The sequence below is a fragment of the Caloenas nicobarica genome, chromosome 6, assembly GCF_036013445.1.
Source record: "Caloenas nicobarica isolate bCalNic1 chromosome 6, bCalNic1.hap1, whole genome shotgun sequence".
NCBI classification, from domain to species: domain Eukaryota; kingdom Metazoa; phylum Chordata; class Aves; order Columbiformes; family Columbidae; genus Caloenas; species Caloenas nicobarica.
In genome coordinates, this window is record NC_088250.1 from 32,631,484 (window position 1) to 32,654,134 (window position 22,651).

The window sequence follows — 22,651 nt, forward strand, 5'->3', positions numbered from 1 at the left end:
GCTGTCTGCTCTTGTAACCGAAATGAATGGCTAGTTATTACCACTGTATCATCGACTAAATCCAAGACCAAGACTAGAACCAGTGAAGAAGGGGCAAGTTTCTATCGTGGAGCCAGAGATAAGCACGCAAAGGAAATCCCGTCTGCTGCATGGCCAGCAGTGCCCGGCAGCCACAGCACAAGGGATGCGAAGTAAAAAGGGGGCAGAAAAAGTAGCCCGCAGTGGGTGACTGAGGGTTTTGTCTCTCTCAAATCTTTGCAGCCACTTTAGGCACAAGATGGCTCGGGGAAACGCGTCCCAGCTCTGCCTTCTGCCCCTTGCTGGGAGGGCAAAGGCACCCGGGTCCCCCCTGACAGACTCCTACCCGCACTCACTGCCCTCTTGTAGCCGATTTTTTTTTGTCCTCCGTGATCTCTTGGCGGGGACCCCACGCAGGGCAGCACCCTCCCGAGGGGCGCAGGGACAAGCCGCCTCCCGGCAGCGGCTCCTCTCCAAGTCGCTGCTCCGGGCCCTGCCCGAGGATCCCCTCGGCCCCGCCGCCCCCCACCCCGCCCGTGGAGCCACTGCGGAGCCCACGCACCCGCGGAGCTGCTCGCGTTGCTCCCGCGGAGGCGGCGGTGCGCCCCGGCCCGCGGCACATAAATCAGCATTAAACCCATTCCCCCCTCTGATCCCTGGTGCCACGATCTATTACTCCTCCAGTGCGTTTTCTATCACCTTTTGTTAGAATTACGCAGCCGGAAACTTAATTTACCCGGAGCTTTAAAGACAAATAAATGCAGGCAGACCGGTGTCCCCGCGATATGCCTATTTACTCCCGCGATCCATAGATTATTATGAATTGTTGTGATTTTCAGGCTGCTGCTCTTTTAAATACCTTCTCAGCTACTCTCTCCCGGTTGGAAAAAAAAAAACCCGCCCACCCTTCCCGAGCAAGGGGCAAAGAGCAAGAGACCACAGCACTTGCTCTGGCCCTTATTTACTTTTGCTACGATTGTTATTATTATTTTCCAAATTTGGAGCAAGCGAGGTTTTCAATTGCTGAAATAATTGCCTGGGAGAAAGGTTGCTTAATCTGTTCATACATTATTGACTCGGGCTCCAATATTTGGCTTGCTGCTTTTTATCGCAAAAAGATCACGTACGAGAGTCTTTTGCATAACAATTTTTAAAGAGGACACATCCTTATATCAAAAGTGGACGTGACTTGAATTTTGCTGACGTTTGTCCCTAAAATGACCCAATTCCGGTTACTGCCACTGGGCAGCAGTAACATTGCATAATTTCTCCAGGCAATAGTCTTATTTTGCTTTACTCTCTGCCCCTTTTCCTGCCCCCCCAAGCCAATACGTACTTTTAAAGCTGATTATTTTGTCTTGCTGCATTTTAGCCCTACGCACAATTTTCTCTCTCTGGGTACGGATGAGCAGAGAGGAGCAAGCTCAGCTCGTAGGACCAACATGGCTAATTAATGCCGAAAGTTCCCATGCAAGGCAGAAATAGTGCCTTCAACGAAATTTTGCTGTGAGCCGCCGCAGAGACCCCAGCGCCGGTGCCAGTGCCCCCAGCCACCTCCCCGAGCATCATTTTCCCCGCCGACGATCAAAAGGGCCCCCCTCTCCTCTGCTTTTTCAAATCGAAATCGTGCTGCTTTCCAACTCCACTGGTCAAGTTAATTCTAGAACAAAGGAGAACAAAACCACAAAGGATTTATCTTCCCTTTCCCTCTTTTTCTCCCCGTCTCAAACTTCCCTGGTGCCTGTACCCCGGAGCGGCGAGAGCCGGGACCCCCCACTCTGGCATCGCGTCCCGGGCCCGGGGCCCTGCCCGGAGCCACGGCCCGGCGATGGGGGGTGTGAAATGACAGAGGGATTCGCTGTGGTGAAGGGCGCAGGGCTCAGCCCTCCTCCAAAACATTGGTAGGGAGAATGTTCTGAGCTGTCTGCACACTGGGAGGGGAGAAATGATGACACCCATGAGTCCCTGGAATCAGTGCTGTTATTTGGATCCCGGGATAAAAAAAAAAACAAAGGCTGGATCATCTTTTCCTCCGCGGGGGCATATCTGCGCAAGTAGTTGCTGGAGATCCCCAGCCATCCAGTAAGGAAGGTACCTTCAGCGGGCTGGGAAAGGCGAGCACCTGAGAGATGGGGCGAGGACCCCGGGGAGCGTCCTCCCGTACAGAGAGATGAGCAAACTTCCCACGGCCACTGTCCCCCTGGCTTTGCAGGAGGAGCCCCTCAGGGCGGTCTTCAGGTTGATGGGGAACCCGGGGACGGTGGTTGTGCCCGTGTGCACCCTCTAAAAGCTACAGCTACTCGCACACGGGTGTGTGCAAGGGAATAGTCCCCTACATGCCCGCTGCACCCACGTTCAGACGCACAAATGAACGCGCAAACCCTCGCACGAAAATACGCGCACAGAAGAGCTGCCCGCGTGGGCTGGGAGACATGGCGGGTCTGCGTGGAGCTGGACGCACACCCTCCCCGCACCTACACCCACGGCAGAGCAGCGGGTGGGCGACAGTCCTGCTTGTGCCCCTTTGTCAGCTAAAAATCCAGAAACTGGGGAAAGGAAAGGCTTTGCTGTCACGAAGAGCCATGCACCCACTCGAAGTGGGAAAAGTCTTGGGGGCCCGTTCCCAAAGCCCGGGCAGGGAGCCCCCCTCCTCCCGCCCGCCGGAGCCCCGCGGAGCGGCCCCGGCCCCAGCCCCGCCACCACCCCGCGGGGCCGGGCGGCCAAAGTATCCCCGACTCTTCCTTGGGCTGCACGGCTCCCCGAGCAGAGATAGGAGCAGGGCGAGACATAGGTAGGGAGAGACGAAGGAAATTGAAAACATATTTTAAAATGTAAATGGGTTCGAGCCAGTCCGATACCGTGTGAGGCGGGAGACGGGGCGCACGCCGGGACCAGCCCGATGGAATAGAGATGGGTGCGGACCCAAACTCTGCCACAAAACTTTCAGCCCCTGTTCGTAACGTATTTAGCGAGAGGACAGGAGTATCTGCCCCGAAATGGGATAGAGCAGGGCTCAGAGACATCCACTGTAACTTAAACCAGATTGTCAGGGAGGCAGACGGGGCTGGAGAAAGCCGTCTGGACTGCTCGCCTGTCGAGAGGATGTCGCTGCCCTTCTCGGATGTATTCCTTCCCCGGCCAGCTAGCGAGAAACATCGCCGGGAACTGGGACTTTTTAAGGCAGGCGATCCAGGTGACTTGTGCTGCTCGCAGCGAGGTAGGGTGGGCTGCAGATGTGGGTGGGAGGCGGGAGGGAGCTTGGGAAGCAGATGGAAAGGGGTATGCAGGGAGGCCACTGGAAAGCAGCGAGCTTTTCTTCTCTTTTCTTCTCTTTTCTTCTCTTTTCTTCTCTTTCCTTCTCTTTCCTTCTCTTTTCTATTTCCTTCTCTTTTCTACTCCTTTCTTCTCTTTCCTTCCCTTTTCTTCTCTTTTATGTTCTCTTTCATTTTCCTTACTTTCATTTTCTTTTTTACTTTTCTTTTTTCCTTTTCCCCCTCTTTCCTTTCTCTATTTTATTTTTTCCGTTTTCTGTGCTTCTTCCCCTTTGTTCGATCTTTTCTGGTTTTCCATCCTTTTTCTTTTTCCTCCTTTTTAAAAATTTTTTCTTTGTTAAAATTCCTCATCTTTTTACCTTTCCTTTCTATTTTTGCCCTTTCCTCCTTTTAAAAAAAAATTTTTCCTTTCTTTTTTTCCTGTTTTTCTTTTCCCTTTCTCTCTCTCTTTATATTTTTTTCATTGTAGGAAAAGAAACAAACAAACAATACCGTTAAGAATAAGAAATACAGTTTTCTCTCCCCTCCCCACAAAGTTCTGCGGGGTGTTTTCTTCTCCGTCCCCCTTGGCAAGAGGGGGACAACAGGCAATGAAGTAAATAAATTTAAATATTTCCTACAGTTTCCTGTGATTTGAAAGCCGGGCTGCATTGCCGGGGTGGGGGTTGCTCCTGGATGGTAATTGATTCATAACTGTACACCAGGACGCCAGGGCACAACATCGCCGGCGCCCCGGGAACTTCTCGGGGGAGCGGGGCGGCCGCGCTGCCCGCCCGGGCCGGGCTGAGAGGGCTGCTGCTCCGGCCGGCAGCGCCGGGGTCTCCCCGAAGCCGGGCCCTCCTCTCCACTAAAAACCAGCCCTTCTTCCTTCCCTGCTCGCCACGCTTGTACCAGAAGAGATTTTGAATCCTGGAGATATAAACCTGTGCCCCGAAAAAAGTTTCGAGCGGAGCTGCTTCCAATACCTATTTACCAACGAATTACACTGCTATTATTGCTTTCAATGAAGACTGAATCCCCAAGCGATAATTGAATTAGTCTATTGAAGAGACTGTCAGGTACAATGACGTGGTATATCCCGCGCATTTCCCAGGGTCTATAGGCTTTGGGGACCCGGAATGTATAGTCTGACCTTACAGCTCATAATAATAATGCTGCACTTGTAGCAGAAATCTATTCGCATTCACTTTTAACAAAACCTCTGGTCAGCCAGTCCCTGTAGGAAGGATGAAATCTATTGTATTAGAACAACTCATTTATGTCCTTCAGCAAAGGCCCCAATGAGATCTGATCTAGACCTAGAAATAGGATTACCACAGCGTATATTAACCACGTTTCTATACTTCCTCCTTCCTATAAGGGCGCAGAGAAAAAAAAAAAAACCTGCAAAGAATTTTTGATCCGATTTTAATTTTATTTTTTTAATTTCAATTTGAAACCCTCCTTCCTTCGATGGCCTTCCTCAGGGGAAAAAAAAAAAAAAAGAAAAAGAAAAAGAAAAGAAAATAAAAAAGAAAAAAAATAAATACAACGAAATCGGAGAAATTATTTCTCCCGATTTCCGAAGAGGCTGTGGGCGCCGCAGGCTGGTGTCGTGCGGCGGGAGGAATGCGGGAGCCCTCCGCGCAGCCCGACGGTGGGCACCAGGGGTCCCGGCTCGGCTCCCCGGCCCCGCTGCCCCTCAGCTGTCCCTCGGCTGCTCCCCGCCTCCCGGCTTTCTTTCTCTGCCTCCCCACGCCAGGATGGCTGACCCAAGCCCCGGTGCCAGGAGACGGTGGGGACAACACCCTGTAAGAGACTCAGACAGCACCGGGCCACTCCCGAGGGCCGGGGAGCGTCGCAGCCTGGCCCCGGCCACCGGAGCCCTTTCCGGGGAGCGTTGGGTGTCTCGGCCCCGCTGGGGCCCCGCGGCGGCTCCGCGGGACCGATCCCCCCCTTCCCGGCCGCGGGCGAGGGTCCGCGCGGCTGCGCTGCCCCGACGGGCGCCTCCAAACCCAGCGGTACCCATACGTTGCAGGGGGAACTTTTTCCAAAGAAGGGCTTAGTATTTTTTTTAGAGCTTCCGTCCGTAAGATATGGTGTAGACATATTACCCCGATTACTGTAACTATCTGCTAGCCGGGAGTAATATTTATCTATTTGGATAGGAACGGTCGCGGTGGAAAAAATATCCAGCCTGGAAATATACATCGTCTTTTCCTTTAACCCCTCCTCATTCATCCAGCCGATCCCCCACCCCCTCCGTACACAAACCTACTCAATTTATAGAGAAGCCTTTAAAATCCAGAACAGTTTCTGGAAGAAGAGAGGACTCCGAATAAAATAATCCCCCCCGCTCCCCAACACACACACACGTACACACACACGCACATACACACATTTCGCCCTCCCTCCCCCCGCCCCGCGCTCAGGAAGGCAAATTAAATAGTTAAAGGCTTCGATTTCTCTCTCTCTCCCTTTTGTTACCCAATTTTGGAACATTTAAGGATGGGTGTGTGTATTGTATTCAATAATAAAAGCTATAGGGCCGCCAGGACATTTATCATCCTATTACTGTAACAAATCCGGGCTCCCAATACATGAAAGGTAAAATGAATTACCGACGTTAAGCCGTCAATAAAGTCATTTCTGTAAATGGTGTCTCCGAAGGACTGCAGCATTATTCAACTAGCTTTATCAGCAGCTGGGAAATTACGTGAAGAAGCTCGCAGCGTGTAATATGGCCCTGCTTACTTTGATTAAGCGTCTTGCCAGGGAATAGTGACAGTGCTTTTGACCAGGTTTTATTCGCCGTCCTGTGATGAACGCCAAGCTGATCAGGCGGAATGAAGAGTAATTAAAACCTATAAATTATCTTTTGCAGCCCTTCTCAAGGCGTCTCTTGCAGGAGAGATAAGGCAGCGAGCCCCCATTTACAGCTCTGAAAGGGACCGCGGCTCACAAAGGCTACGTGGCTAAATGGGATATTGATAGTGTCCTAATTAGAATTTAATTAAGTACCCACGCTCGCTTTTGGGATAAAGATTTCAATTTTGCTAACTTAAATATAAATAAACCCAATTTCGGTGCGAGTAAATGATATGATATTGTCAATGCAGGGGGGGTTTAACATTCATTTAATTGCGGATGAAGCTCTTGATGCCAGGGCTGATTGTGTTCTGCCAGCTATTATTTTAGGGGATTATTGTGTGGCTGGAGGTAACAATTCGGTAACGGTTCCCCGGTACAGAAAATAACAGAGTGTGCCTCGGAAGTGTGGGCACCCACACGTCGCTCGGGCACCCGGGGAGCTGCTGCCGGACACCCAGACGTGTCTCCTCCAGTTCCCGGTCGCCTTCCCGAGAGCGGAGCCCCGGGCCGGGCACTTCCCTGGGGCCGCTCCCGAGGAGTGAGGCGCATCCAGCCGGCAGCGCAGCGCAGCCCGCGAGGAAACGCACAGATACAGACACAGATACAGCTATCGGTGGTTTTTGAACACGCACCCGCGACGCGGCCCGGCCCAGCGGAGAGGCGCGGAGCAGCGCGGAGCGGTGCGGGGGGCCCCGCGGCCTCCACGGCCCGACCGGCCCCTGTTTTGGGGGAGGAAAATGGGGGGTTTCTGTTACGTCAGGAGGAGAAAAAGCCGGGAATTGGCCTTCCCGCAGTCCCGGGAAACATCCCCGGGCTGGAGAAGCAGCTCCAGCCCGGAGCAGGTGCCTGCGGCCGGCCGGGATGCGGCCGCAGCGCCGGGCACCCAGCCCACCGGGACACCCCCGCTGTGCAAAACGTGAGCTGTCGTGGGACCCCTATCCCCCCGTGCCTCTTCGTGTGAGCACCGAGACTTCCCCTCCCCGGAGCAGCTCTGCCCTGAGCGCAGGGGAGCGCCCGGGGCCGCGGGAGAAGTCACGGCGGCGGCAGAACTGCCCTCCCTACGGCACCGGGCTCCAGCCCTCCAGCAGACCAAAAAAACCTAAAACAGGGAGCAGTTGTTTCTTTTTTATTCCCCTGTAACTTAATTTTTAGAAAGCTGAAGCAGTTCTCAGAAAGTGCCTTTTTCTCTCCATCCTTCAAAATCCTTAAATTTCCCTTCTGCCTCAACACAGGTCTCGAGGTGCTCGGTCTTTGCTGAGGAAAAAAAAAAAAAAAGAAAAAAGGAACAGAGCGGGGTGGGGGGGGGGGGTAAGCAACAATCCGAACCCAAACAAACAAACATCAAAAAGCAGACGAAGAAACATGATACGAATTCAGCTATGAGCTGGCGGCCGATCTGCTTCATGTTCCGAAAAACAAAACAAAACCAAAACACCAAGCAAATCAACAATAAAGGAACATACCAGCCCAGTGGCTGCAGACGCACGCCCAGCTCACCCCGGCAGTGGCTCCTGCCTTTATTATTATTTATTAGTATTATTATTTTCATTTTTTATTCCTCAAAAAGAAAGTTTCGATTCCGGACAACCCCTACTCCGCTCCCCACCTCCCCTCACTGACTGACCCAGCCGTGGGAGAATAGAAAATAAAGAGAAAAAAAGAACACAAACAGTCGGGGTTTCTTTGCGGGGGGGGGGGGAAGGGGGGATTTATTATTGGGGGGGCAATAGGAAAACGGCCTATGACCCAATCCCCGCCACCCGCGGCGGCCCGCGCAGGACACGGCGAGGATGCGGCTCGGCTGGAAGAAGTTGTTCCCGGGGCTGGTTGGGGGTGGTGAGGGGGGGCGAAGGGGGGTGCCGATACACGCGTGTAGGTGCGGGCGCGGAGCCCCCGCCCCGTCGCGGCCCGTCCCGTCCCCACGCGGTATTTATGGCGGCGGCGCCGCCGGGCGCCCATTGGGCGCGGGCGCGGGTGTCAGCGGCGGCGGCGGCGCGCCATTGGCCGCCCCCACGTGCGGGGCCGCCTCACGTGCTTCCGGTGCGAGTGAAAAAAGTGTGGCTGAGGGATTTTTTAGGGAGAGTTTGTTGCACGGACCGGAGCTGTCAGAGATTTGGCCTTTTTTTTTTTTAATTATTTTTTTTTAAGGAAGAAAAAAAAGACAACCAAAAAAGGGGGGGAAAAAAAGAATTACTAAAAAAAAAAAAAAAAAAAAAAAGAATTGGCCCGGGCGGCGTGCAGCTCCAGGCTGGCGGGGAAGGGCTCCGGCAGCCCGCGGCGTGGGCAGAGCGCAGCGTGACAGTGGGGCAGCGCGGAGCCGCCGCGGCGGCAGCGGGGAAATGGGCAGATTTTGACGGGTTTTCGGGGGGCGGGATTTTTGGGGGGGCCGCGGTGTTGCCGCACACCTTTTTGGGTCTGGTGTTGCTTCCCCCCCCCCTTCTTTTTTTTTTTTTTTTTTTTTTTGGTGGTGGAAATATAAGCTGATCGGGGGAAGGGGGAAAGAAGCCCTCGAGTGTCTCTCCAGTTTTGGATCCGTCCGTGCGAGGGGGAGAAAAAAATCTCAGCTCCAACCCAACAAGTGGATTTTATTATTTTTCTTTTTTCCTTTTTTTTCTCTTTTTAATTTTTTATTTCTCCCCCTTTTCCGCCCCGCCACCCACCGGCAAAGTGGGGTGGGCGTAAAGCGGGTGGGTGGGGGGGAAAAGAGGCAGCGATCTCCGTGGCGGGGGCTGAGCATGGAAGAGCCGCCGGAGGGGCACGGCCACAGAGACGCGGCGCCCGGCCCGGCGAGCAGCGGCAGCGGCAGCGATGGCGAGAGCGTACCCGTGTCCCCCAGCCCGGCGCCCGCCTCCCCCGCCGCGCCCTGCCCCCTGCCCCTGCCCCGCCGCCGCCACCCGCCGCCACCCCCGCCGCCGCCGCCCCACCGCACCACCAACTTTTTCATCGACAACATCCTGAGGCCGGACTTCGGCTGCAAGAAGGAGCCGCCCGCGCCGGCCAGCGGCGGAGGAGGAGGTAGCCGGGAGCGGGACGGAGATCGAGGGCAGAGCTCAGGTAGAGAAAACGTCAACCCGCTGCTGGCCCGGCCGCCCAACCCACCCTCCCTCCTCTGCCCGGACTCGAACTGTCGTCCCGACGGCTCCGCGCCGCCGCCGCCGCCCGCAGCCGCCGCTGCCAAAGCCAGTCCCGCCGCGGCGGCAGCGGCGGCGTCGGGGGCGCCCAAGTCCCCTGCCGACGGGGGCGAAACTCACCCGGCGAAGTACGGGGAGCACGGCAGCCCCGCCATCCTCCTCATGGGCTCTAATAATGGAGGACCTGTTATAAAGCCCGACTCGCAACAGCCGCTGGTGTGGCCTGCCTGGGTCTACTGCACTAGGTATTCAGACAGACCGTCCTCGGGTAAGGAACCGCGGCGCATCTGGGAGCTGTTAAAATCGTGACAAGGTCGCCCCCCCTCTTCCTTTCTTCCCCCCATTGCTTTGGCTCCAGGCCTGCTGAGGACCTCGCGTGGGGAGGCGCGGGGCGGGGGGGGGCGTCCTGGGTCACCCGGGGCGAGAGGAAACGCGTTCCCTCCACCCCCACCTCTCCTTCTTCCTCCGAATCTCCCAAATTTGAATGGGATACCGGGCCCCGATTCGGCCGCGTTTCGATGCGGAGCGCCGGCGGGCAGCGACCCCCTTCCCGTGCCCCCCGCCCGCTTCGCCTTGCCGCATCCCTTGGTGTTCCGCAGCGCGGCGGCGTGGGGTGGGAGCGCTGCGAAATCGGGCAGCGATTCGTCTGCTCCCTTGTTTTGGGGCTTTTTCTCCCCGTATTTTTGTTGATGGCCTTTCGGGGGTAGTGGGGGAGACCTGAGCCAAGAGTTGAGCAGCTGCTGGAGGTGCGGCGTGTGGGGGGTGTTTTGTCGGAGGGCAAAGAAAAAGCTGTTTTTTTAGGAAGGTGGCGGAGAGGCTGAGCCAGACAGGCCCTTAGGCCGCGAATGCCGCGGGAGCCGGTGCTCTATGCCGTGGTTTGGGGCCCGGTTCCCGCGGCGGGGGACGTGCCTCTGACTGGGGCTACCCCAGTGGGGGCCGCCTGTTCGGCCCTCCCGGCCCTCGGCCGTGTTCTGCCGCCCCCTTTCACGCTGTTTACACTGTCCTAGGTGCTCCCAACAGCCCCTTATTTTATCACCGTTAGTTTCTATTTCTAGTTGTAATTTTGTTTTGAAAGAAGCAGAGGGCGAGGAGGGAGGCATCCCCTGTGACACCCGAGGCCAGCACGCAGAGATCCGCCTCCCCTGTGCCGCCCCGGTGGGCGCGGGGCGGGCCGCCCGGGGGCCGCTCCGGGACGCTGGGAAGACGGCGCTGCCCGGGCCCGGCCCCGCTCCGCGCTGCCCGGCCTGGCTGCTCCCCGCCGGCGGTCGATGCGGTGCTATCGGCCGAGCCATCTCCATCCCCAGTTATTGACACGTCCAGCGACTTGAAACTCAGAAAAGGCACTTTGATTGACTCGGGTGATTGATGGAGTGATAGAGCTGTCAGAGGGCGCGGCCCTCGCTCCCGGCCGGCCCGGCAACGGGTGTTTTACTACCGATTCCCAAGGCCACCGTGCGACAGGCGTTTTGCACTTGCGCCTTTATTTCCTTTCCTCCCCTTTCTTCGGGCGGAGAATTAATTCTGCGTGTGCTCCCCGAAGCTCCCTGCTTACCCCAGCCCGGAGGGTAGAAAAGGCGAGGGAAAGCTAGCTCGGCTCGGCCGCCCTCTTTGTTGTGCTCGAAGCTGCGCGCCGGTCCCGGCCGCTTCTCCCAGCTCCGGGTACGAGCGGGCTGCGGCGGTCGGAGGCGCCGGCACATCGCTGCAAGGTGCCGGGGCAAAGCGATTCACTCCCCGCGCCCTCCGTCTCTCCGCCGGGCGAGCCCGGGAGCATCCCGCCGGGCCCCGTCCTTCTCCCAACTGGCAGCCGCCGCCGAGCCGCAGGGAAAACCCCCGCTCTGGGGAAGGACTGCGCCGGGAGAGCAGCTTTCGGCCTACTCGGCGGCCAGGAGGCCTCACGGCTGCGGCTGCGGCTGCTGCTGGCGGGGGGCTGCCGGCCCGGGGCCGCCGCCGAGCCGGGCAGCTGTCGGGGGATTTTCGCAGATCCCTTTCTCCAGGGCCCCCTCCCCTCTCCACTCGCCCAGGGCCGGCGTGCACAGGACCGAGGGTAGAACCCCGACCGGGCGCTGTCTGCGGCATGCACCACGGGGCCAGGCTGCTTCCCGGGCGAGCTCTCTAGCACTTCACCTGATCCCATCCCGGCCTGGGGCCGGGGAGGCGTGGGGGCACCACTCTCGGCGGGGGTTCATGGAAGGAGCTGCAGGCGGGGCCGAGGGTTCCCGACAAGGATCTGAGAGCCCGGACGACCCGGGTGGCGGTGAGATTCCGAGGTGGTGGCGGGGAAGGCACTCCCGGGTCTGAGCCGGCCTTGCGGAGGAGCTGTTGCCCCCCAAACAGAGACCGGAGCAGCCCCCGGCCAGGCTGCTGCTCCTGGTGGCTCCCCGGTGCCTGGCCACGGGAACCCTCGCCCCCCGCGCTGCCCAGCGGAGCCGCTGCCCGGCCGGCGGGCCTTGGTCCCGGGCCGTGCAGAGGGAGCGCGGCTCGACCCCGCGAGGCGAGCGGAGAGACGCCCCGACGTGTGTCGGGGCAGGGGGCGAGCGGAGCGCCGCTCGCCTCGGCGGGACCGGCTCGGCGGGGCAGCGGGGGATGCGCGGGGGGCTCGGCCGCGGCCTCTCATCTCCCTCCCCGTCCTTCCCTCCACCGTGCCGGGGCGGCGGTGCCGGGATCGGTTGTCTGTGGGGGAAGCACACGGGACCGGCAGAAATTCTGTCGTCGGCCATTTTTCCGGCGGCCGGCGGGGAGGGGGCGGCGGTCGGTCGGTCGGTCGGTCGGTCGGTCGGCGGCGCGGCCCTGCCCAGTGGCGTGTGTGTGCCCTGCCCGCAGGCCCCCGCACCAGGAAGCTGAAGAAGAAGAAGACGGAGAAGGAGGATAAGCGGCCGCGGACGGCTTTCACGGCCGAGCAGCTGCAGCGGCTGAAGGCGGAGTTCCAGGCGAACCGGTACATCACGGAGCAGCGGCGGCAGAGCCTGGCCCAGGAGCTCAGCCTCAACGAGTCGCAGATCAAGATCTGGTTCCAGAACAAACGAGCCAAGATCAAGAAGGCGACGGGCATCAAGAACGGGCTGGCGCTGCACCTCATGGCCCAGGGACTCTACAACCACTCCACCACCACCGTGCAGGACAAAGAGGAGAGCGAGTGAGGCGGCGCAGCCCCCACAGCCCTGCGCCGCGGCGCCGGCCCGCCGGCCGGGAGGCGGACAGGTGCTATTTAAAAGCAGATCTAATGTCTATCCATAGTATAAGGACTCCGATTAAGAAAAAAAAAGAAAAAGTAAAATATGAACGCTTAAAAAAATTATCTCTATATAGCCAAACAGCATATGACCTTGTATATATTTAATTTCAGGTAAGAAATATGTGTAGCGATCTCTATTTGCTGGACAGTTTCTCTCTCCCCTTGTCTCTCTCTGTTGCCTTCTCTTTTGTTCGTTTGTTCGTTTTGTTTGCTTTTATTTTTTCTCGATGTCCGTTGCTCTTGTTTTACAGTAAATGTCCGACTTCTCTGTTCTTTCGTTTGATCTTATTTGTGTGTGTATTTCTGAATCTCTTTTTTCCCCTTTTTTTCTTTTTTCTTTTTGTTGTTTTTTTTAATTATTTTTCCCGAGGAAAAAAAAAATCTGATCCACAGACTGCGAGACTGAATCCGCCGCTACAAGCCAAAGATTTTATTATGTTCAGAAATCTGTAGTCTGAAATAAAGTGTAGACTGTGTTCAGGATCCCGGCTGGCTGTAATTAATTATTTTAGTGTATAGATGTTTGTATATATATATATACATAAATATAAAACCAAAATACATATATATACGTACATGATACGCTGTGCATATAGTGCCATTTCGGAGGCGTATTTAGGTGTTGTTTCTGATAGATCAGCGCAGCAATTTTTAAACCGCTCATCCCTTCTTTAGAAGCCGGTCTGAGACCTTCGATTTTATCTTTTTTTTTTTTTTTACTCTTTTAAAAAAATAATTCTCTTTGGCTGTTGCGACTGTGCCTCACCTCCCGCATCTCCCTTTTTAACAAGAAATAAAACCCAATAATTGTAATAATGGTAATAATGTATCACCAGCTTCTGCAGGAAAAATGCCTGAAACCGTCTGGACGTTTAAAGATCCGGGATGTGTTGAAAAGAGATTTGCCTTCACCTCACTCCGAGAGGTTCTGCCTCCATGCCGAGTTTCCAGCGAGGAGCTCTCCCCGGGCAGGGCAGAGCCGCGGCGGGGAGAGGACCGGAGAGATCGCCACTCGGCACCGGGCGCTGCGCCGCGGCTCCGCGGGAGCTCTCCCTGCCCCTGCCCTCCGCTCCCCTTTTTAGGGCTCACGTTTGCCCGTGTGCGTGGGAAGCGCGGGGTTGTGGAGGGCCAGCGGCACAGCGGGACTCCCAGCCTGCCGCCCCCGCTCCGCTTTTCCACCCATCCCGGTTAAATTTGGCTGCGGCTCTCTTCGCCGCCGGACCGGGGGCACCGTCGGGTTGTGGTCGGGCCGTGCCCGTACCTTTGTCCTCAGGTCGTCGAGGGTAGCCGTGGCCGGACCTGCAATCTACGCGGGCCTTGCGTGGGGCCCCGCGGAGCCGAGGACGAGCGCTGGGGGTCCGCTCCCCGCGGTCCCTGCAGAGACCGGGCGCCGGGGCGGGTGGATAGCCGCCGCGCCCCCCCCCCGAAGGGACTGTCTGTTGGCTTTTCCTCTCCTTTATCTTTCTTTCTGCTCCTCTGAATCCCTCCCCGAGGCCGGCAGCCGGCGGGGAGGAGGAGAGAGACGGGCAGAGTCGGAGCGGGGGTGAGATCCGAGCCAAGGGAGCCCCTCTCCTGCATCCCAGAGGATGGGGCAACGCCGAGTTCGTGCCCCGGGGGAGCGGGGCAGGCGGGCCCGGGCGCGGACGTGGACGAGCAGCAGCACACCCGGCCGGCACAAACGGCAGCTCCTATCAAATCTGCAGCTTCACCCATCCTCTCCCTGTCAGAGGCATTCGAGGTTTTCCAGTCTGTGCGAGGAGAACGGGAGCAGGGAGGCAGCGGGAGACGGCTTCTGCCATTTTTTTGGGTTTTTTTAACTATTTCTGCTTAGCACTGCAGTCAGCTGTCACCGACCGGAGACGGAGGCGCAGGCCGGGGCTACCCTGCCCAGCGACAGCACCGCGCCCTCCACACCCACGGCCGACGGGGCAGGACACCTCCTGCATCCCATCACATCCCACCCCAGCGCATCCCACCCCACTCCCGCCCAGTCCAGCTCTGCTCTGCCCGCCGAGGGCTCTGCTCCTCTCTGCAGGCCGAGGAGCCGGGAATACTCGGAGGGTTTAAATAAATGTTGTACAGCGCCATCTAAAGTTCTGCATTTCTTTCTCTTTTCGATGGGATTGGAACATGAAGTTTTCTGCACTGAGGAAAAGAAACCGACCTTCAAAGTGCGAATCGGGGGCAGCTGCGCGGTTTGCGGGACACAGTTAGAACCTCCTCTGGCCCCCCTTCACTTGCTGCTGCCCGGGAGACGCGGAGAGACTGGAGCCCCCTCCCAGCTCCAACCTCAATTTGATTTTCTGCCTCTCTCATATACCTTCCGCCTCACACTCCTCTGGAGCTGTACAGGCGATAAATGTAGTTTCTTCTTAAAAATCGAGTAATGACGCTCTCTGAAAGCAGGATCCGGCACTGCCCTGTCGAGGTGACAGAGCACCGATCCGCTTTGATTTCCCCTCCCGCGGGGCAAGGGCGATGCTAAGGCTGGCTGTCGGCACTGGGCCGAGCAGGGCTACCTGGGCCCCTCGCGTCCCCCCGCCCCACCGACAGACCCCCAGGGCCACTGCCTACCTGCAGCCGGGACAGGCTCCCGGGCGCGGGGATCACCCGCTGGGTGGGGATCTCCGGAGGAGGAGGCTGAAGAGGGGTTTCCTCAGCCACGGGGTGTCCAGCCAAGCTCAGCTGAGCTGGACAAGTCAGGAATAAAGACGACGGGGAAAATATAGGGCAGATTAAGGAAAGCCTAAAGAGGATTATTTAAGCAAATCAGGATTTTTAATGTAATTATGCTTTTAGGATTTCTCGGCGAGAGCAGCTGAGCGGGGTGTATGAGGGGCCCGGTGCAGGACGGCTGCCCTCGCTGGCTCCACGAGTGACCTCGGTCTCTCGTGGGTGCCGGGGGCAGACAGCCCCGCGGGGGATGCTCTCCGGCCGGCAGTCGAGGCGGGGACTCCCCTCGGGGCTCAGCACCATCCCCGTGATCGGCTACGAGGAGCCGAGATGTAAGAGCAGGAGCTGCAGCATCCTCCCCGTCGGAGAGGGACCAGGTGTGCGCAGAGCTGCGGGGGGAGGCGGGGAACACGCACCGGGGCCGCTGGCGGAGAGCTGGGGGCTGGAGGGGGCGGATGAGACCGGGGAGCCCAAGCCCCAGGAGGGGGCACCCACAATCCCAGAAGGAAAAGCCCTGGAGGAAAAGCGGTACCTTCCCCTCCCTCCCTGCCTTGGGGGTCGGCTCCCCCACACCTCGACTCTCGGCAAGCAGCAGTGCGTTTGTGGGGTGTGAATCTCAGCCAACGCCAAACAGGCTACCCGCGACCCCCGACCCCCGCTGGTGGAAGGACGCACCGACGCTCATTTCTTCCCCCAAAGCACCCCGAGAGCCAGGCACAACTGCTTCCAAGACCCCGACACCGGCCCGGCTACCCTCGGTGGGGTTTGGCCCGGTGGCCTGCTGCTTTGCATATGCAAATGAGTCGCGGGGGCGGGGGGGGAAGGCCACGCGTGGTCCCCCCGTCACTCTCCTCGGGCCGGTGTGCAGATCCCGCTGCCTCCTGTTACGGAGCTTGTTCCTTTGTGCTGCCTTTCGAGGAATCAAAGCAGACACGGTTGTGACACGTAGCCCGACGGGTCAGAGGTCAGATTTCACAATCCCAATTACAATGATTTCTAATGATGTTTATCTTGCGGGCTTCGACGGCTGGGAGCTTTACAAGAAGGCTCTGCTCCCCTCCCCTCTGCTTGGAGGGCCGTGGTTGCGGGGGGCCTTCGCCTCGGCTCCGGCCGGGGGGAGATACGCTGCCCCTCGGCACCGAGTGCCGCGTCCGACCCGCCGAAGGGCGCTGGGAGTCAGACAGCGACGACAAATGGGGACCTCGGGGGTCCGGTACCGGTACCGGGCTCACTCCGCACCCTCCTGTGGTGCTTGAGGCCACTCCGGAATTAAGCGAGTGAATATCACAGTGGTTTACAGTGAACATTACCATGCGCTGCACCTCTCTCTCCCCGTCGGGTAAGGTCCTAAGCAGCGCTAACAAGTGACTAAGCGGAGGTACGAGCTCCGCTCGCCAAACAGGCGAAGCCTTGTCCGAAGCCGATGGCGGCTGGGCGGGGGGGGCTATAGACACCTGTCTTGCCCAGGTTGTCGCCCCCAGGAGGGCCGCCCAGCCGCGTCCGAAGCCGCCGTAGGAGTCCCGGGTGGGGAGGCGGGCGGTCCCGGCGGGCGGCTCACTCCGCGCCGGCGCGCCCCCGGACTCCAGCTTCTTGCCGATGAAACCGGTTCGATTTAACTTTTATTTTGTCGTACAACAAATAAAAGCAGAGCGGCAGTCGAATCAAAACACAACTCAAATGGTTTCCGATTGAATCTAAAACCGTTTGGAAAAAAGCTTTGCCGAATCCCAAAGGGCTGAAATTTGGAGAAAAGTGTTATAAATTTTGAGTTCAAAAAACCCTCAATCTGTAACTTTCCCTCTGTTGGGGAGTTGGAAACGTAGCGCCCGAACCCCAGCCTCGGGCTGGCTGCCGACAGCAGCGTGCAAGGTGCATCTTTATGCTCTACATCAAATGTATTTGAAACAGATTTAAAAGAGTGTATGTAAACGAGCTAATGGAGCTCTGTCTTCCGGTTGAGTAAGTCGAGGCACCAGACTTTGCTGGAAGTAGAAGTACTTTGCTCTGAGATCTGATCTTTACTGCACCAGGTGAGCAACCCTTACATTAAAAGGAGTTTCTTTGTTTGTTCTTGGTCAGTTTGTCAGTTTGGAGATAACGAGGGTGCGAATAAAAACTTTGTTAGCTGCGGCAGCAGCAGAACCGTCGCGGGCCGGGGTGGGGAGGTTTAGGGGGACGGGACGAGGCTACCGAGCCGACTCCGCTGCGGCCCATGGCCGTGGCGATGCCGGTGCTGGCGGTGCGGTCGTGGGGGCGGGCGGTGGACGCAGCCCGGCTCTGTCCCCGCGCTGCGGTCGCAGGGCTCGGCTCGGGCAGGGGAAGGAGCCGTCGCGCCAGGATGGTGCCGAGGCACAGGCGGGCCTGGGCATCTTTCCTTTTTATTTTAAATTTTTTTTTTTCTTTTCCCTTTCTCATCCTCGGTTGGGCTGCTTGGAACCTCCTGGCCCAGAGAATAACGGGCTCACGCCGGAAGTAAAGGCAGCCCCAAGCCGGGCGCAGCCGGGGTAGCAGAGGGCACTGCTCCCCCTCGGCGGCCGCATCCGAGCACCCCCCCTGCCAGGAAGGGACCCCCTCCCCGGTCTCCACCAAAGCCCCAGGGTTTCTCGGGGCCTGGCAGACCCTCCTGGCAGCGGTCACCCGGGCACACATCGGCCTGGGGGCCGGAGGTGGACAGGGATGGAGAGGTGTGGGGGGAACGGCGGCAAGCAGCACCCAGGGGTGCCGGGCTCGGGGCGCCCCTTGGCATCCGTGCCCCACCGCCACCTGTCACCCGTCCCAGCGGCTGCCCAGCCCAGAATCTCTTTGCGCGGGTGGGGTGCGGGAAAGGGCTGCGCTCGCAGTGGGGCCGTGCCGAGCCGTGCTCTGCCGTGCCTCCCGCCAGCCCCGGTGCCGGCGGAGCTGCTTCCCGCCTGCTCCCCCGTGTCTCTGTTTGAGAGGGCGCGCTGCTCCCCGATAAACCACAGGAAGAACCCGAGGAACGGTGGCAACAACGGGGCACTTTTCTTTCCTCTTTGATCTCTCCCTCTTCCTTTTTTTTTTTTTTTGTTGTCAGATAAAAAAGAACCCCGCTTCCTACCCTGCCCCCCGGCCCCGGGCTGCCCAGGCTCCCCGTAGGCGCTCTGGCTGGTCGCTATCCGCCCCCTCGGTGACCCTGCGGCGGACACCGGCGTTCTCAGGTGTCCCCTTATGACAACAGACCTTTACGAAATACGTGGAGGAGGAGACGCACCTGCATGGCCTCTCCGGGCCCGGGAGCCAGGCTGGGGAGAGGTTAAGCTTAAACCCAAAAATCTGGAGTGAAGGGAGCCAATGAGGATTGTGCTCTGGTGAGCCCCCTTATTTATGAAAAGATTGAAGAAGGCATGGGAAATAATATCAACTTTAAGATCAGCCCTGTTTTTTTGTTTTTTTGTGTTCTTCCAGAGAACAATGCGTGCCTTATCTCCCTCTGAATAAATAAATCATAATTGCCCGACGGTTACCCGTTACAATAAACTTGACCAGATCTTCCAACAATTAGTTACGCGTTCTCTCAGCTCTGGTAAAAGTCTTGTTAAATGTGATGAATGTTAAAATAAGCTACCCTTGAACGTACTTTGCAAGATCTTTATTGGAAAAGTACAAGTATTTAAGCCTCTTAAGGAGGCTTAAATGAAAGAGGATGGCTGGTAAAAGATAAGGCTAGAGATAGGACACCATTTTCAGATACCAAATTAAATACTAATTGGATCATGTCTCCTTAACAGGGCTTGGTGTTTTCCTGGTGCAGCTTTAAAAACCAAACCAAAACAAAAAACTTGAACGTGCACCCTTTGACTTCAGGATCTCGGCACTGACCCCAGCAGCCGTTTTGCTGTCAGCTTGGCCCTTTCCACCGGCAGCTTCAGCTGCCTAAAATGTTGCCTGGGAGTATCATCTCGAGTACTGCAGTGCTCTCGTTTCTCAGGGCTGCTGCAGCAGCACCTGGATCCCAGCTGGGAAGGTGCTTCCCATTAGGTCAGGACGAGAGCAAACACGTGTTGTCCATCAACCCCTAGGAGATAACAGTCAGTGCTTTAGATAGAAGAAGGTGGTTTGATGTGAGGTTTACTCCTGCTTCCTTAGCAGAAAGAGGTGAAAAAGAGTTTTGAAGCCTCTTAACTCCAGCTCCTCATCTATCAGGTGTTAGTGCTGCCCACAAGAGCCCTGGGCCAACTTTGTAGTCAGGGACATCTATGGAAGCTGCCCCAAAGACATTGAATTGCAAGGTAAGAGCAGGGAAGACGACTTGAACACCATCATACAAACAATCCCAAGAGCTGGCCCCAGGAGATATCCTTCTGGCTATGAACTGAGGTAGATCTTACCATATTTGAGGACCTCTAATTGGATTAGAAAAAATGATTGGTACTTTTTTTTTTTTTTTTTTTTAGTTGTTGTTGTTTTTCTCTGGTAAGGGCTGAATTTTTCCTTGGGATGTCCCTATTTGTGTGTTCCTAGGTTATTGACCTTGCTGTACCTGTGTGATGGGTCCTGGGCTGGAAGTTTTGCTCCTCTGTTGGGCAAAACAAGCAGGACCTGCACTGAGCCCCTATCTGCAAGTGCTGTGAACCAGAATCAGGCCCTGGACTGGGCAGAACAACTTCTGGTGCAGAGCAGGGCACTGAGAGGTTTCTACTGAGCTGGGCAAGGCTGGACCTACACAACAGGAGATAGCACGAGGAAATTTCTTGCACTTTTTCCTGCTACAGCCATTGCACAGCGATGGATGTCCTGGTGCAGTCCAGGTGTGGGTATTTATATTACTGTGTCATCTTCTTCACTCCATGTTACCAGAGCAGCTGGTGAGGCTCCATAACTGTGGAGAAGCAGGTAGGGAATTGGAAGTTCACAGTTTGGAGTGAGAAGAGAGCTAAATGTTAGAGCAGCAGCCAAGAAGTTTCACATGCAGCCTTTAACTTCTATAGGTCTTTATACATGCAGGGTCATATATTTAAAGTGGATTTCTGGATTAATTTAAGGTTGTTTGAGGCTCTCTCCCTTAAGTAAAAACACACGAGAGCCATGCTTTCTTGTGGAAATGAGCATAAATATGGATCTGTTTCTGTAGTGGTTTAACATGCAGCTGAGTTTACCCCAGAACATGTCTGTTATGGGATGCATCACATAAATACATATTGAGTCACATTTTAGATACTGATCATGTCCTCCATAGATAATAATACCAGTTTGGGGTTGTTACAGGTTCTGTGATGTAGCTGTTTCATATCTGACTTTTAAAAATATGTTCCACTTACTTGTAGACCACACAAGCTCTATCAAGGACACCTGGTATCTATTAGATTGTTTCAGTCTGTGGAACAAAGCTAATCTGATATGACTAGTGAAGTTGGGAGTTTTCCCATTGATTTCAATGGCAGCAGAATGGGACTCGGAAGGCTGAACTGTAAAAAACACAGCTCCATGTGATTTTATTTGCATCTAGCCTGTCAGGAATAAAACCCCACCAGTCAGAGGTCACAGGACCTACACTGTGCTGAGGTATGTGCATGCAAGATTGCAAGCAGAGGAAAAACCATACACACATGGATTTGCCAACTTTCACCTGAGGTTTAATTTAAAAATGAACATCACCTTAGCCTGAGTTACAACAATAGATTAGTGGCCTGGATATTGTTGTAGATAGGAGAAATCTTGGCAAAAATAGCAGGCATGTAGCAGTGCCAGGAGAAAGAGGAGCATTCCGCTGTGCCTCGCATATTGCAGCTTTCTGAGCATCCAGGTGAAGGTGTGGTTGTAATTAGCGGTGCTGAGAACCTCCATCCTCCCACCCAGGGTAATACCTGAGCACTGACCCTGGTGGGAACACTGAGCCCCTGTCAGCTGGCTGAGGTGCAGGGCAGGGACAAGCTCAGACCCAACAGCTCAGGTGAAAGATATTTCCCAAAAAGACTGGAACCCAGGGTGCTGTGGAAAGCTTCAAGATCCTGCAGATCCCTGTTAATCCACTAACTTTTGACCACTGCCTGAAATTCCTGGGTGCACCCATTGCCGTGCCTCCAAATCCATCACAGAATTGATTTTGAAGGCAGTGCCCTCAATGGAGGGCTGGTTTAAAGTGGTTTAGCTCTCCCGTTTTCACTGCTGTGTGACAAGGTGAATGAGGCAGCGCAGGCTCCTTTCCGTTGTATGGTGGTTTACCCCAGCTCTGGAAAAGTCCCTGCAGTGGTGACACTGAGCGAAGAGGAGACTGCAGCATCCATCTGTGCTTCTGCCTTTCCAGAAGGCTTATACCTCTGCAGTGGGTTTTTGTAGTTAGATATGCATTACTCAGTCAGTGGGTTTCACTGCCCCGAGCTTGAAAAGTTACTTGAAAGCTTTATTTAAAATTACGGATGCTTGTCACATGCCAAACTCTTCTATATATCCAAGAAATTATTAAAAATCACTTATAAAAACATGTACATGACTGAACATGTATTATTATTATTACTATGTATTAGAGGCCAAATAGTTGGTGGTTTTGTTTGGTTGTTTTTTTAAAAGGACTCTTTTGAGTTATTTCTAAATCCACTCTTAGAGCAGTAGCAATTCTGAGAATTTGACTTATCATTTTTGTATGTCTAGCAAAATCATCCTTGAAATCACTAGGAATTTTGTAGGTATGAAGCTGGAAGTAAATCAGGGCTTCAAGATCTGTTTCCAGGCAACTTGAAAGAGTTTAGAGATTTATCTAATTTGGATGGAGTGCATTTGCAGGCAGAGTTCAAATACTGAAAATAAATATGACTTTTCCCCATACACAGAATGAAACAAGATGGACTTGGAGACAACTTCTGGGGTCATTTGGCCCAGTCCTTTACATCACACAGAATAAAGGTTGCACTAATCCAGCCCTAAATTTCTTTGTTCTTATCTTATGCATCTCTATTGCTGGTGCTCTAATTATCTCGATAGACATTTATTGTGTTTGCCAGGGAAGCAGTGATCAACTGTACTGCTGCGATTCTTTTTATGCTTTTATTTCTGCAAAGATTCTTTCATTTACAATAAGACCCAGGAAAACGTTTTTGTGTTAACTGGATTTTCTGGTCAGTTAAATAAATTTTAAAAAAATAGTTGCATAGGAATCTCAGTTACTTTTTAGTTAAATAATAGAATTAACTTTGTACTAATTTTTTGTTAGTGCTAAAGCAAGCATTGAATTGTGAATGACTTCTGAGTAAACCAGGACAAGTACTAGAATAGACCTGCATATCACATTTGTCAGAAATTCCTGTACTTTGGGTAAGAGAATATCAAATTAATCCATTTCGAGCTTATGTAAGAGTAGCAAACTAATTACAAATTCATGTAATTTGTTTGCCACAGAGTTAATGAAATTATTGTGTGACTATTTTAAATAGCTCTAGAAGGAAGAAAAATCTCTAAAGCCAGAGATCAGAGCTGTACCAATCCTCAGCAATCCACAGGTCCTGGGAGTACAAAGCCATCCC

The 22,651-nt window shown here is 55.1% G+C and overlaps 1 protein-coding gene across 1 annotated transcript; it reads left to right on the forward strand.

Annotated features, from left to right (window-relative positions):
- Nucleotides 1-8,875: 8,875 nt before the first annotated feature.
- EN1 (engrailed homeobox 1) lies at nt 8,876-12,839 on the forward strand. The gene is made up of 2 exons (XM_065638167.1): nt 8,876-9,539; nt 12,092-12,839. The coding sequence occupies exons 1-2, from the start codon at nt 8,876-8,878 to the stop codon at nt 12,406-12,408; spliced, it is 981 nt and encodes a 326-aa protein (XP_065494239.1). The 3' UTR covers nt 12,409-12,839.
- The last annotated feature ends 9,812 nt before the right edge of the window (nt 12,840-22,651 follow it).

What these genes read in the sequence shown, in the direction of transcription:
- EN1 (XM_065638167.1), top strand. Translation starts at nt 8,876, where the DNA reads ATGGAAGAGCCGCCGGAGGGGCACGGCCACAGAGACGCGGCGCCCGGC. An exon ending in TTCAGACAGACCGTCCTCGG is followed by an intron (nt 9,540 to 12,091) that starts GTAAGGAACCGC and finishes CCCTGCCCGCAG; the next exon opens with GCCCCCGCACCAGGAAGCTG.